General features: G+C 42.1%; 1 protein-coding gene and 1 long non-coding RNA gene across 7 annotated transcripts in view; both read right to left on the reverse strand.

Moving 5' to 3' along the window:
- Window positions 1–15,759, reverse strand: part of dennd5b (DENN/MADD domain containing 5B) — a 93,863-nt gene that overhangs the window by 40,825 nt on the left and 37,279 nt on the right. For all 6 annotated transcript variants that reach the window (XM_085138799.1, XM_085138798.1, XM_085138797.1 and 3 more), the window contains 2 exons: window positions 8,896–9,005; window positions 3,611–4,295 (listed from right to left, as the gene is read on the reverse strand). In XM_085138799.1, coding sequence (XP_084994925.1) covers window positions 3,611–4,295; window positions 8,896–9,005 — 795 coding nt within the window. The remainder of the gene's footprint in view (window positions 1–3,610; window positions 4,296–8,895; window positions 9,006–15,759) is intronic.
- LOC146498712 (uncharacterized) lies at window positions 9,013–15,440 on the reverse strand. The gene is made up of 3 exons (XR_014870384.1): window positions 15,115–15,440; window positions 9,146–13,295; window positions 9,013–9,096 (listed from the first exon to the last, which is right to left on the reverse strand). It is a non-coding gene; the product is annotated as an uncharacterized LOC146498712 (long non-coding RNA).

The raw sequence follows: 15,759 nt of genomic DNA on the forward strand, positions 1-15,759 counted from the left end.
TACGTGTCTACAGAGAACCTGGACCTCTTAGAGGTAGTTTCTGATGGTTGTTGTGAACGCCACCTTTAAAACTGGCGTTTTTTGATTTGGAGTTGAAGGTCTGGTGTGTGAGCTAACAGCTTCTTTTTGCATGACTCATCATGCACAGAAGATAATCAAGCTGCAGAGAGAGTGCTGAAGCTGCACTGAAACTGCAAAAGAGCATGACAGAGGAATGTAGGACAAATAATGATCTCAGTCTACACACTAGATTCTCTGCATTTGCATCTAACACAGAGAGGAACGCACACACTGCCAACACTGTCTCACTGCAGCTGTCAATAATAAATGAAAGGAATCCAAGAAGCAGGAAAATCTGATCACTGTGTATCCGAGTGTGATATGCACATAAAGCCTCATTACAGTGTTCTCTGTTTTCATCTGCTTCTGAGTTTTTACTTTACAAGTTTCTAATGCTTCTCCGCTTCAAAGTATAGAAAACAGGAACAGTATGTTTGAAACAAACATCCACAACTTCTGCCAACCAGACAGAAAGCCTTACAATAGCTTCCAGTGGCTAAAAGGCCTCAAATTAAGGAACGGCGTCATAGCATAATAGAGTGAAGACAAAAATGTATCCACTGAAACCTCTGAAGTTGATTAATTGAATTGAATTTGATTTCCTTTTTTCCTCAAAGATATTTTTATTAAGGTTAACCAAACAGAATACACACACATTAATAACAAGCACAATAAAAAAGAAAACATCGCAGAGGTTGTGAAAGGGGAAAAAAGCATATTGCAATGTGGTCTCAGATTCTAAGAAAAAACAGAGCTAAACTTAGTTATTGTTAAGGTGGCAGTTAAATAGAGAAATATATATGTAGAAAAAAATAATATAGAATAAGAATAGAATATATAAGAATAAATAAATGAACATCTACATGCAGGCTCATAGAGCAGTGATGAACTTGGGCTCAGGGCCTGAAGATTTGCTAATATTTCAGCACGGAACCTCACAGCTGTTTGTATGTTTTGCTGGTATCGCTAATCAGAACAGATCTTTTCCAGGCTTGGACAGGACATCGGATCTCTCAGCCAGTGCGAGCGGGTCGGGACAGAAGGATGTTGAATTTATCAACTTAAATATTGAATCTCACATATCCTCAGACGGAGACGTGCTTAAGTCCTGCTCACAAGCAGTTTAATGCCTGACAATCGAAGGGCCTTTAATGCCCACCAGCATGTGACAGATAGCAGATATTAACCCTTTCTGAGTTGGGCGCAAAGTTAGGAACATATCTGCCATCTTCAAAGTACCTCAGGAAAGTTCGACATCTAAGACTGAAGAAAGTGTTTAATCTGAAGATGCCTGAATAAATAAGTTTCATAAAAGATGCAAAGTTATTATCAGTGAACAAATCATTAAAGCACCTAGTGCTCCGTCCACACCAATCTTGAAATACAGGATTGCTAATAGATGGTTAGAAAGGGTCATTTGATGCGATTGGACTCAAACAAGACAAATCAGTCAGACAGAAGTGTTGTGTCATCTGAGCCCGTATCCTCACAGTGTGCCAGACCTGCGGATTGTCAGAAGGCTGTGGAGTGGAGATCCAACTCCTGCCAAGACAGATGCATCTTTAACATAATTTAACTCCACCGGCACCCAGGACACTGAATTGTCCCAATTTTGGAAATGAAACCAAAGTATGCTGATCATATGTTAGCTACCCACAAACTGGCAACATAACAATGATTAAAAATGAAAATGTGCCAGTGACCAAAAGCTAGGGACCACAGCAAGTCTTCCAGGTCCTGATGCAACACAACAGCCCCTTCACACTACTACCACCATGTTTTACTGCTGCTATCATGTCCCTTTTCTGAAACGCTGTATTATGCAGTGTGACACACACTTTCCAAAAAGTTCAACTTTTGTCTCGTGAGTCCACAAAGTTACCTTTGCTACTGGTCCTGGCTACTTGCAGCAGATGGCCCCGCCCCTCCCTGAGACTGCTTCTGCTGGAGGTTTCTTCCTGTTAAAAGGGAGTTTTTCCTTCCCACTGTCGCCAAAGTGCTGCTCATAGGCAGTGTTGGGAAGGTTACTTTTAAAATGTATTCCATTACAGAATACAGAATACATTTTTTTAAAACTTTTAAAAAAAACATTAAAAAAAATTTTTTTAATTTAATTTTTTTTGTCTGCAGCGATCAGGACGCAGGACACAATGTGATGTAAAAAAAAAAAAAAAAGCATGCAAACTTGCACTAAAAAATCTGCGAAACAGCGAGGTGAAAGGTGAACCGCGTTATTAGCGAGGGACCGCTGTCATTTTTAAGGTAAGTCACAACATACTCTTCGTAAATACTAATGTATAGAAACCGTTACCAGCAATCATTCATTTTTTGTGTGGCTTTGTTCACGGTTTGTTAACATGCTGTGTGGGTGTGTTACTTACTTAGCTGATATCGACATAACGGAGAAACATCTGGTTTGACTATTGTTCACCTGTAGTTTGAATGCTGAACATTTGCCTGTTTAAATCATGAGACCAGTCACTATACAGAGATGTGCTTCTGAATGTGGACGATGTGTCTTCTGCTGCAGTTCTGCTTGTGTTGAGTGATGTAAACAACTGATCGATCTAAACTCTTTAAACGTCAAAATTGATCATTAGATTTTTTGTGACACAACAGTGGTGAGTGTTCCCACCTTCTGCTCTTTGTAACTTAACGCCATCTTTCCGTTTTCGAGGTTTGGACATGATTTTGGAGTATATCTTCGCAGTAGCGATTGACCGCAAAGTAAAGCTACCGGAAATGCACAACCCCACATCCGGTCTCAGGAAGTTAGCATTTTCTCGTGCACAGGGTCAATTAGCTTAGCACAACAACAACTGTGCTCTCTCACCCGGGAAACACGCAGAGAGAGAGAGCGTCACCCTGTAACCATGGCAACCGTAACGCTGCCGCCTGGAATAACAGAACGTAGCTGTCAAACAAAACCCAAACAGTCCTGACCCGCGACAATATGAAACAGGGAAGTACCGCCGTGTAATCCATTTATTTCAACAAAGTAACTGTATTCTAAATACCACCTTTTTAAACGGTAACTGTAACGGAATACAGTTACTCATATTTTGTATTTTAAATACGTAACGGTGGTACATGTACTCCGTTACTCCCCAACACTGCTCATAGGGGATCATATGATTGTTGGGTTTTTCTCTGCATGTATTATTGTAGGGTCTACCTTACAATATAAAGCCCCTTGAGGTGACTAACATAGAAAAAAAATAGGAAATCAGGAAGGCGGCAAACATTTTTCCCACTTCTGTATAATGTTACAGTGACCCTTCTCAATTGTTCATATATATATAAGATATTACTAAAATAAGGTAAACTGAACCTGACGACTGGACATTTAACTTATCGATGACTCTCCAGGTCCTATAACATGTTAAAATGTCCATTGAAACCATGTTGGAAGCATGTTTAGAGAATAGGTTAATGGAACTATCTAACAATGTGTGGTATACTTGACACAGCCTGTTTGTATTCTGTATGTAGAACCAGTTCAAAGTGTAATAGCACCAGAAATCCAACAGCATGTGTAGAATGTACTTACCCTGTGAGTACAGCAGAATCTGCATCTCCAGCAAGGTGCAGGTGAACACCTGGACCAGGTTTTCCACGCCTAGCAGAGAAAAGGCCTCTGCCAGGGGGAAGTCGGCCAGGGGAAGCTCTCCTGGTCCCGGCCTTTGGCAGACAATGGGTTCGTATATGCCGTGGAATTTGAGTGAACGCCCCAGAGCAGGCAGCGGCACCTCGTACAGGATGTTGTAAACGTAGCTCTCCAGTGGCAAGGGGGGTGCGGTTGCAGCTATGACAGCAGAGTGCATCTGTGCAAGGAAGCGCCGGCAGGCGTGCATGAAGGGCATAGGCGTGATCAGACACAAGGCTTTGGACACATAGAGCGTGTCCCGTGACGAGTCATAGCTCCCCGCTGCACGAGATAAAGATGACGAGGATGATGAGGTGGGGGAGTAACCATCATCTAAACTGCTGGCTAGTGAGTCCATGCTGGAGGAAGAAGAGGAGGAGGAAGAAGCGGCATTTGTTTGCTCGGCATTGTGCATCTGGTAGAGAGTCTGCATGGCAGAGCAGATCTGTGGGCTGGTCACCTCCTCATAAAAGGTGTGAACGAAACCATATGTTCGAGATCCATCCTCCTTGGTGATGATGAAGGAGTGGAACTGAGGCTCGCGCTGGTCGGCCTGTGTCCTGAACGACAAGCCTTTGGGCATACAGAGCTGCAGAGAGAAAGGGTAAACAGAAATCATCGCGTCAGTTCTGATTCACTCACGCTGGAATTTGTTTATGTGTCCATAATCTTTCACTTTTCCAGATCTCACCGGTTTTTCAAACACCGGTAAAAATGGTGCTTACATTTAATTCTACAGCTGAAAATCCAACAAGAAAAAGGCAGCGATTCTCTGCATGACCGTTCTCAAATTTGAATTTCTGCGGTTTTATGCTTTTGTTTTCCATTTTATTGTTATAATGAGTTCAATAAGGAAGATCTATGGCCTCACATTTGTCCGCTCCAAGGTGCTGCCGGCTAAATCTGAGCTTCATCACTTCCATTCATGCCACGTACTTTAAATCTCTCTGCGTCTTTGTGCAACCCACCACCTCCCCATCTCATCACTCAAGCTCCATTCAAGCCACCTTCATCTCCACCAACGGCGTCTAGGCTCCAGGGGGTCCTCCCCTAATCCTTTTTACAGCTGGGGTTCTGTTTTGAGTCTAACCGCCAAACGTCTGTCTGTATTCTGTGATTCCATCTAATGATCTGTCCTTATTGAACTGATTTGTTTGTTGCTGTGACCTGAATATGTTAACTACGGCACTGAGGAAGTCTTTCATGGCGTCTTATACCACACATCCACTGTTTTCAAGAAATGAGAAGATTAATTATTAAATAAATTATAATTGTTGGAATTTGCTAACTCTCTATAGCAATCATGTGTCATATGATTACTTGATCACTTGTTGCTTTCACAGCCAATCAGTTACTGCCATCATCAGGTTTATTGGCTGCTGAGATGAAGGACAGACTGTGGAGACAAGTCTCAGGTCACCATGTCCATGCATGTGTACATGCACACAAACTGTCATCCACAATAATTGTTTTGACATTTTGAATTCTCTTCCTTATTGTGCTCTGTGCTGATCTAAACAAATATTTAGGCCTGATTGGATTATTCATGGGTCTTAATGAGCACTTGGAGATCATTTCCTTTCCACACCCATCCTGCGTCTGACAATAGTCCATGAACATTTTTATTCTTTTTTTGTTTTTTTCTACAGAACAATTGCAGTTTTGCCTCTGAGTTCAGTCAGCAATGAAAGATAATGATATAAATGATGACATCTGGCAAGTCTTGTCTCAAATAAGCATTAACCAGGCTTCAGCACAAGCCTGCAGAATGAACCAGGAAGCAGTAACAATCATTTAACTGCGTGAGTGAGGAGCAACAGGATATACCGGTGCAGGGTGGCTGTTCATGTAGGAGCCAATATACTTATGAGCTCCATGATGTAGCAGTTAAAGGACAAAACAACCAAATTTAAATGTCTTCCTGTTTATAATACTGATGTGAAAAAGAAATGAGGACAGCAGCAGTTCAACCTATGTGCATGATTTATTGTTTATGGTACAGGAAAACTGCTGAGACCTTTACAGGCTTACTAAACTGCAGAAGAAGAGTCTGTACGGAGCTGCAAGAATGAAAATGTGGCAAACACCTGAAAAACCATAGAGACAAAACACACTGACATACTGTAGAAACTGTGTATAGTAGCAGTGTATCATACTTCCACCACCCTTCACCAATCATAGGTAAAATGAAGATGTACTCTATCGCCACAAGTATTTTCTCTTAATGCCTTCAGAAGCATATAAACTTGAGTGACATCCCATTCTCAGTCCATAGGGTGCAATATGAAGTTGGCTCACTGCTAGCAGCTATAACAGCTCTTCTGGGAAGGCTTTCCAAAAGGTTTAGAAGTGTGTTAATGGGAATTTTTGACAACTTTTCCATGAGCAGATTCGTGAGGTTAGGCACTGATCTTGAATGAGGCCTGGCTTACAGTCTCCACTCTAATTCATGTTATGGAAGCCTGAGGTTAGGGCTCTGTGCAGGCCAGTCAAGTTCGTCCAAACTCACTCATCCAAGTCTTTATGGACAAGTGCACAGTCATGTTGGAACAGGAAGGAGCCATTCCCAAACTGTTCCCACAAAGTTGGGAACATGAAATTGTCCAAAATGTCTTGTAATGCTGAAGCATGTAAAGTTCCTTTCCCACACCATCATCATCGTATTTAAAAGTAGAATGGGAGGGAGAGCCTTCAGTTTTCAGGCCCCTCTTCTGTGGAACCAGCTTCCAGTTTGGATTCGGGAGACAGACACTATCTCTACTTTTAAGATTAGGCTTAAAACTTTCCTTTTTGCTAAAGCATATAGTTAGGGCTGGACCAGGTGACCCTGAATCCTCCCTTAGTTATGCTGCAATAGATGTAGGCTGCCGGGGGATTCCCATGATGCATTGAGTTTTTCCTTTCCAGTCACCTTTCTCACTCACTATGTGTTAATAGACCTCTCTGTGTTGAATCATATCTGTTATTAACCTCTGTCTCTCTTCCACAGCATGTCTTTTATCCTGTCTTCCTTCTCTCACCCCAACCAATCACAGCAGATGGCCCCGCCCCTCCCTGAGCCTGGTTCTGCCGGAGGTTTCTTCCTGTTAAAAGGGAGTTTTTCCTTCCCACTGTCGCCAAAGTGCTGCTCATAGGGGGTCATATGATTGTTGGGCTTTTCTCTGTATCTATGAAGCGCCTTGAGGCGACATTTGTTGTGATTTGGCGCTATATAAATAAAATTGAATTGAATTGAATTGAATTGAATTGAATGCAGTCAGACAAGTACAGTTTTCACGACAACAACCAAACCCAGACTCGTCACTCGACAGTGGGGGCATTCTTTACACCACTGCCTCCATTGATTTGCATTGCACTTGTTGATGTAAGCTGTGTGGCCATGGAAACCCGCTCCACCTGCTCGTTGACTTTTACTGTTAGCTTCCTTCAAGCTACACAGGTTCTCCTTGGTACTGGTTTAGCATCCAAAGCATTGCTGCTGACAGAGGTCATAGTAAATGTAGAGCAGGACAGAACTGAACTGAAAAGAATCGACCCCACTGATTGGCCCATAGTCAGAGGATTTGAGGTATATTGGACCAATATCTGAACCAAATATTGGATCAAGCAAAGTCACAACTAGAGAAGCACAGAAATATGCTCTGGTACGTACTTAACTTTCTATGTTGTTGGTCACAGATTGCAACACATCAGAGATCTAGTATGTAAAATGTGGCTTAACTTAAAGAGCAAGAATGAGAATATATATACTAGTATATTAGTATAGATGTATACTAGTATATATATTAGTGTAATGTAAAGTTTTGAAAAGTGTGCGATTTCTGTGCCTGCACAACATAGGCTAATACTCATTTGGTTGTATTTATTCTCTTTACTGACAGGACCATATCCATAAGAAGTGGGCAAACCTCCCTGCCATTTACAAATATATGATTTTCCTTTGCTCCCCTCCCAGCAGAAACCTAAAGAGGAGGAGATTAGATTCCACAGACGGTGAGACGGTAATAAGATGAAGAGATGATGGAGGTATGTAGGTAGAAGAGGAGATTTAAAGCTATAATGAGAATGATTTAAAGAGCTATAATGATCAGAAAACATGGGAAAAGAAAGAATGATATTTCTGTCATTAAATGCCCTTGACATGGCATCAGGTTTCAGCTGCTGCACTGCTGCATAATGGACTGTTTCCATGTCAATGTAAGGAGAGATGCGCGGCTGAATTATTTAAAAGATGTGGTGCTGGGTGAGGTGGAAAACAAGGTGTGTACTCTTTATCCACACGGAGAGTACACACCTTTGTTTCCATCACGAACACTGTGCTGGTCATGTCTCCTTCATTCCTGTCCTGCTGCCACATGTGGTCCATCTCTGCTGTCTAGGACTACAGTTGGTGATGGTAGGATTTCTTCTGGTCTGCTGTGAGTTGCTGGAAGCTGGAGGGCTGCTACAAAGAGAACTCGCAGCAGGTGGAGAACTAGCTGACAGCCCAGTACGTTGGGCTCATCTATGCTTCAGAGCAGAGCAGGGACTGCCATCATCAAGTTTACTTTTGCATCGAAAGGCAGCTGATTACACTACTTAGTAATTTATTTATATGAAAGCACTTTAAAAATATTTTATTTGCAGAGTAGAAACTCCCTTTAAGGCACATATTTGCATGTGTGCGCATAAATACCCACCTTTGCCACAGGTAGAATGTAAAGCCATATATTCAGTACATAGCCTGCCCCTTTTTAACTGTTGTGTTGTTATAGAGCTTCCTAGATGTCTAAAGACTTAAAACTTAAAAATCTATTATTTCTTCATCTACATGTGATTCGTATCTGTTCATATATGTCTGGTATCTCTATCCCAAATACTGTTTGGCAGTGTGGAACTCTTCTCTTGACAAGATTTTAAAAGACCTAAATCAAAATCTGCCACTGTCAGTACAGCTTTAAATGTAAAACTCTACAAAAGTTTGGATGGATTTGTATTAATTGCTTTGTTACCCACAATTCCTTGAGGCCCAACTGTGTTTTAAATCAAAGCCTCAAAACCTTCTTCCTCTGTCTCTGGCCAAAACCACTAATCTGCCCCATTTCCTCTAGAAATGATCCCATTGGGCTCTTCCCGCCGTACTTTTGATAGAATCCATAGTCTCCTTTATCCTCTGCCTATCATTTCTTGAGAAATCACAGTCCACATACCATGTTAACAGCATCCTGGTCGAATGGGTTCCACTCCACATTTTCTGGATAACGTGCCAGAACTTTGGACTTGAATGTCCTCTTCAGGGGACTCTGCTCAAAGTTTTCACCTGGACAAATGAAAAAGGGAAAATAAAAAGGTAATAATGCATCAACAAAAAAATAAATCAAACAACTTGGGCCTGAAGCTGCAGAGTCATGCTCCAGATCAGCTGAGCTCAATGCCAGCCCACCTCAGTTTTAGCTAAACGGATACCCGTTTGGCGTGCTGTTCACAAATAGCAGGATATTGTTTGCTGGTGACTCTGTAGGATGCTTCCTCATGCTTTTTCTGACTTTAGCAATGCCATATCTGTTATATTAATGCCTACTTTGTTCTGTGAGGGCTATCGCTGCTAAACTCGATGCTTTTCTGGTGTGCTTGTCATGTATGCAGGTGAAAACGCAGAGATGGGTTCTTTCCCCTCTTTAGAATTTGCAAGAAGGTTTTGGGAGGTTCCAGAAAATAGGCATATGATTTTACAAACACATTACTCCAAATAAAATATCAATCCTATTTTGAAAAGTGGTCCTGACAGAGTTCCAATTATGCTGGACATGAGATACAGAAGTAGAACAAAGCTTAGCAGAATCAGTAGCACTGGCTCAGTAAACCAAATGGACAGAGTATCTCTGTGAGCAACTGAACTGCAAAGAGAGCAGAATGGGCTTCCAGTTGCAAGTGAGCTTTCCTGAAGATGCAATCAAAGAAGTTTTCAAAGAGATTATTAAATACTATATAATAGAAAAAACAACACCACTCAAGTGGTTCATAAAGGAAAACAATATATGAAAAACCTCAAATAGAAATAACTGTTCTCAATTCTGGCTAGCTGAGCCCAGTTCCAGTTAACTCAGTTCATTCACAAAGAAAAAAAAATCGTCTCTATATTTTGGTAATCCTCTGTCAAGTCTACAGCATAGAATGTAAAATACCCCACTTTGGGTTTTTAATCCACGAAGAAAACCCAAAAAGTTGATTCAGTTTATCTGGATGTAGCGTTTTCACTGGGAGACACGTTTAGTCAGTCATCCAAGGGAATTCTTCAAACATCTCCCAGGGCCTCGTCACTAGGCTTTGTAGCAGTTTTCCCGCCACCTTACGGTTTTCTGGCTTCTATTTCTATTCTATTTTCTCATCTTCTATTTTATCTCATCTCACATGAGACATGTAATTTTTTGGGAGCTGCGAAAAATCAGACTGCAAACAAAGAACATTACTTTGCAAAATATGCTAGAAATCTGTTTGAACTAAAGGTAGAAACAAGATGCTTGGATGGAAATTACTGGTGCAACTGCATGAACAAGCATGGCTTTAAACAAGTGGTTAAAAACTTACAAGATACAACATACCAGCAAGATTTTTTTTCAAATTTCTAATTAGTTTAAATTTACTTATTTATTCTCTAATTTATTTGTTCTCTGAATTCCTATGTGACAATATTGTGCAGGCTCCCAAAGAGTTACACAGTAAGGTTACTTTAGTTCTTGTTTTTGTTAAACTAAAGTGTTAAGCAGTAATGTCATAGTTTTATTTAAAAATTTCGATGGAAAACAGAACCTAGGCTATTTTGACTTATCCCATGTCACGGCGTATACTCTGCCGCTGGCACTGTTTGCCACAGGCAGACCTGAGACTTTCGTACAGACTTTTTCAAATCCAAACCTATTCCTGGCCAGTATACCAATGTTTGCATCCTTTATCAGGCTTTGTATCTGCCAAAGTGGCCAAATGTAGGGTCATCAACTAACAACTGTAGAGGGGTTTCCCAGAGACAATCTGGTATGCAAACCTGAAGCTGTAAGTGTGGAAGCTGTAAGACTCTGTAGGCCTTGTCTTCCAGGATGGTGAACGTGGTAGCCTCAGTCACAGTGAGATTCCCATCATCTATTTTAGCATGGTAAATCTTTTGTATTTTTGCAGCATTCTGGTTGGCTCTCCATATGTCCTCATCTGATAATGAAATGTGCTTGCGAGGTTCCCCTTTAACAGATAATATGCTGGCAACCTGGGTTCCATTGCTGGCAGGGTCACTAGGGGCTCTGGATAAAGCATTTAGCAGTGTTATATTTTCCTGTACTCACCTGTAAAGGTGAACTCCTACAGATACAGGATCCAGCAAGTGATTGTGCAGATCCCTTTTAGGTTTTGAACACCCAAACCAAGGAGTGATCAGGTATCTCCATTTCTTGAATGCCCACACTACAGTTAGCACTCATTTTCTGTAGTGGAATAAATGCTGGCCATAGGTCTCTGCATAATCTACTTTGTTTGCACAAACACAACTCCAAGTCCAACATCACTGGGATCTGTATACACCACAAAGGTTAGGTCAGGGTTGGGATGGCCTGAGATATCAGACATCAAAGGAATGCTGACATTCTGGAGTCCAATGGACTTTGGGTCCTTTTCACTTCAGTGGCTCAGCAATCTGAGAGATACCAAACCTGTGATACCAGCCTGCCATTCCTAATAGCTTTTTTCATCTCAACAGTGAGTTTTGTCTGCCTTAATTTGTCTAATACAGCCCAAAGATGAAAAAATGCTGTTCTCAGGTTGGAGAATAGATCAAAAAACCATCCAAGTACAGAAAGCAGGTCCAACCTCTGAGATTACCCAATGTTATCTCCATCAGCCTCTGGAAACTAGCTGGCTCGTTCCTCATTTTGAAGGCATAACTTTGAACTGGGAAAGGCTAAAGGGACAGGTGAACACTGTTTTATAGCAAAGGAGTTTATTAGTGAGCACTTCTGTGCATCCCAGTCTTCACATACATACATCCCTGTTTTTATCAAGTTAACAAAAGAAGTGTCTCTTTTACCGCTGCTTCCAGTTGGGAGACCTCAACTGCTCTTGGCAGGAGCTCTGCGTCAATGCTACTCTACTCTAATAGAAGCCCTTAGTCCTTACTCCCTATCCCCAATCACCAGGTATGTCCACACTTCCTCCAAAATCAAACCTTTTCTTCTAAGCCAAACCAATACTGGTGATTTTTACTCATCCCAGTAGGATATGCCTGGCACACCTCACTCAGGAGGTCCCCAGGGGTCATCACTGTCAAATGCCCAACAAGACTCTAAGATACCAGATGAGGCAGCAACTTGTCCTTTATCCAGAGTGGGCACTTAACTCTTTTCTGGTTGAACCATAGTCTCAAACTTGGAGGTGCCAATTCTTACTGATGCTGCTTCATTTCACTTGGCTTTGTCTAGAAATTCTGTCCATAAAAAGAAGGTGGAGTCTACTACCCACCAGGAATGAGTCTGACTCGCAGTGTGAACCAAGTTCAATAGCTGTCCAAGGACTGAAAGGTTCGTAGCAACAGGCCAGACACTCCATACTCCTGAAGCATCTCAGACAGAATGCTCAGAGGGACATGCTCGAATGTCTTCTCCAAGTCCATAAAATACATGTAGACCGGTCACCTTGTTTCCACACACATTTCAATATCCTCAAGAGGATAAAGAGCTGGTCCAGCATTCTGTGACCAGGACAAAAACTGTGTTTTTCTGCCTGAATCCTAATTCGACTAACAGACAGACTCTTCTTTCCTTTAGCCTGATGTAGACCATCCCATTGAGGCTGCACCTGAGAGCATTGTCTCCAGTCTCACTGCTTAAAGATGGGACCAACATCCCAGTCTGTCAGTCCAGAGGCACTGCCCCACGTTTCCAGGTGACACTGCAGAGGCATGTCAACCGAAACAGCCCTACAACATCCAGGGCCTTAAAGACCATGGCTACCTCACCCCAGGGACCCTACCACCAACAAGCTGTCTAGTGACCACCCAGACTCTGCTTTTTCTACAGAAGACAGTTGGATTAAGGAGGCTCGACTATATCCTCATTTGAGGTCAGTAGCACCTCATGCCATGTACCATGTAAATAGAGCGCCGTTTTCCTCTCCCAAGTCACCCGACTGTTTGCCAAAATTGCTTTGAGACAGATCAAAGTCTTTTTCTTTTCCCATAACAAAGTCTTCCTACACCCAAGTTTTTTTCAGTGACTGCCTGAGCTGTGTTCCACTTGGACTGCAGGAGCCTGCCAGCTGCCTCCAAAATCGTACAAGCTAACCAAGCCCGATAGGACTCTTTCTTCTGCTTGATGGTGCCCTTCACGTCTGGTGAAGGGCACCATCAACCCTGAAGCCAAAGCATTTAAGAGTGCTCTCATGGGTACTGCAATAAACTCGCTATTGTGCATCAGGGATAACATTTACAACAATCACTAAAGCAACATCTAATATACAAAGGAGAGAAACTTGTAAAAAACTAGCCCATTCTGCTCTCTCATACCTATAGACCAGGGGTAGGGAACTCCAGGCCTCAAGGGCCGGTGTCCTGCAGGTTTTAGATCTCACCCTGGGACAACCAGTGTTGGGACTAACGCGTTATTAAGTAATGCGTTACAGTAACTACGTTATTATTGTGGTAACGAGCATGGTAACTAGTTATTATGCCAAAATCAGGAACGCGTTAGTCGTTACTGGGATTTAGATAGGGTCGTTACTCGTTACTTCGTGTGGTGGCTATCGCGGAGCTTCCACAGATTCTGTAACATTAGCAAGTGGTGGAGGCAGCAGGTGGATGAGGGAAAGGGAACGCAGAAGGAAAAGAGACCCGAGGCGGCCGCCGGTCCAAGTGTGAACTGAACTTCAGGTAAGAAGTTATGACCTGCAGTCTATCTGGGTCAGATATAAACCAAGTTTAGGTGGAGTTTATTTTCGTTATTCTGACTTTTTCCGTACTGCGTACTAGCTAGCATGACGGAGTTTCTATACAGCTGGGTGGGTGCTATGAAGTTAATGATGTTGAACTTTATTTTGTTCATAAGTTAATAGAGTTGCCAACCGTCCCGTCTGGTATTCAGAGAAAATATTACGCATTTCTTATTGAGGTGAAAAGGAACAGTTTGTCCCGTAATTCGGCTACATTGAAAAAGGCACAAAGCTGGAGTTATTCTGTGTCTTTGCTGCACAGCTGCCTCTTCGTCTCTCATCCTCCCCCCTCCCTCTCCCGTTTCTACTTCAATCATGAAAACTGATCAATGATCAGCTGATCGGCTCTCTTGTTTGTTTATCGCCCACTTTGCGCCAGAAAGAGGAAACCAGCGGATGTCGCGTTAAACAACAGCAGCACGTTTAAGCTTGATCAGCTGTTGTTAGGATTTATTTAATATTAATTTCTAGTATCAGCTGATGTTTGCTGGAGCCACAGCTGCAAAAAAGCTGCTGGTCATGATGTCGGTTTGGTTATCTGGTGAGAGGGAAACATGAAGATGAAACCAGGAGATGTCCTTACTGAATCATCAGAGCTGAACAGGTGATGGAGAAACAGGTTTACCTTTTAGGTGACATGAAGGAGTTGAAGGGAAGTTATGAACTGTTTCTGAGAGACAGATAACCCCAGGATCCTTTTTTAGGTAGCTGACAGCTGGTAACTGTGCAGGGGCGGATCTAGCAAAGTTTTGCCAGGGGGGCCAGGTGGGGCATTAACAGGGAGAGGTGGGCACAAAGAAATACTTTTCTTTCTTATTCTCATTTAAAATGTCTAGCTTTTAAAAAATAATTATCTGAATCTTACAAAAAACGATTGATGCATATATACCATCAAAACAGTGAACATCACTGTCACAACAGCGTTTGTTTTCATTCAAAGGCTTTATGATTTTTCCTATAATGGCCGGTCTCTAGTCAAAATGCCCAGGCCGATTTTTTGTCCCAGTCCAGCCCTGTATGCAGCTCATCTGCAGTCTGGTGTTACCTACATCTTCCTATTCAGAAGGCAAAATTTCCGAGTTCTGAGTACAATCAAAAGTACCACGACTGCAGTTTTTGTGTTGGATGTAAAAGGCGCACATGGCGCTGTGACGTAGGCTAGAATCATGGCAGCAGTCATTGACGGTCCAGGCGTGGGATTTCTCTCGTGGAAACATGCACATTATCTTTTCCTTTCTATTGGTAGGTGGCACAGTGCACTTGTGGCAAGTAAGCAAGCTAGAAGACTGGCAAAGTTATGGAAGCAACACATTAACAAGAGAATTCTGAGTAAAACCAAAGTTACTTTCCCTAGTAACTAGTTACTTTGAAAGTAACGAGTAACTTGAAGTAACTGAGTTACTTTTGATAGAAGTAACTAGTAATGTAACTAAGTTACTATTTTAAAGTAACTTACCCAACACTGGGGACAACACACCTGAATCAAGTGATTAGTTCATTACCAGGCCTCTGGAGAACTTCAAGACATATTGAGGAGGTAATTTAGCCATTTAAATCAGCTGTGTTGGATCAAGGACACATTTAAAACCTGCAGGACACCGGCCCTCGACACCTGTGCTATAGGCATTTGACTGTCTACCCCAGGAGATAACTGCTTTACTATAAGGCTGTTAACTCTAAGGCAGAAGAGAAGAGAAGTCAGGCATAAGCACAATAACTAAAAAAAACCCAAAACAATAACCCGACAAGACAAGAGGGACTGATTTGGATAACAAGTTCAAATAAGCTGACCTACATTCAGCATTGTCAGTTGTGCAGACAGGAAATGAGAGACAGCGACTGGCTAAGAGGATGAAATGGATTGAAGACGGTAATCCACATGGAGGTGGTGAGGTGATCCACGGGGATCTACAAAGCACAGGAATGTTGGCCTAACACAAACAGATAGGGACTGACATGATTTCTCTATCCCCAAAAGGGCCAAAAGTTTAATTGGAAGCTAAATATGTGGTACGATGCGCCCTGTGCTATGTGGACAATTTAATGCTGGCCTTTAAACTCCCTAAAGCTGGTAAATAATATTAACCTAAAACTAAAACTGCGAAAAG

This window comes from Neolamprologus multifasciatus, chromosome 17 (genome assembly GCF_963576455.1).
Source record: "Neolamprologus multifasciatus chromosome 17, fNeoMul1.2, whole genome shotgun sequence".
In the NCBI taxonomy this organism is placed as follows: domain Eukaryota; kingdom Metazoa; phylum Chordata; class Actinopteri; order Cichliformes; family Cichlidae; genus Neolamprologus; species Neolamprologus multifasciatus.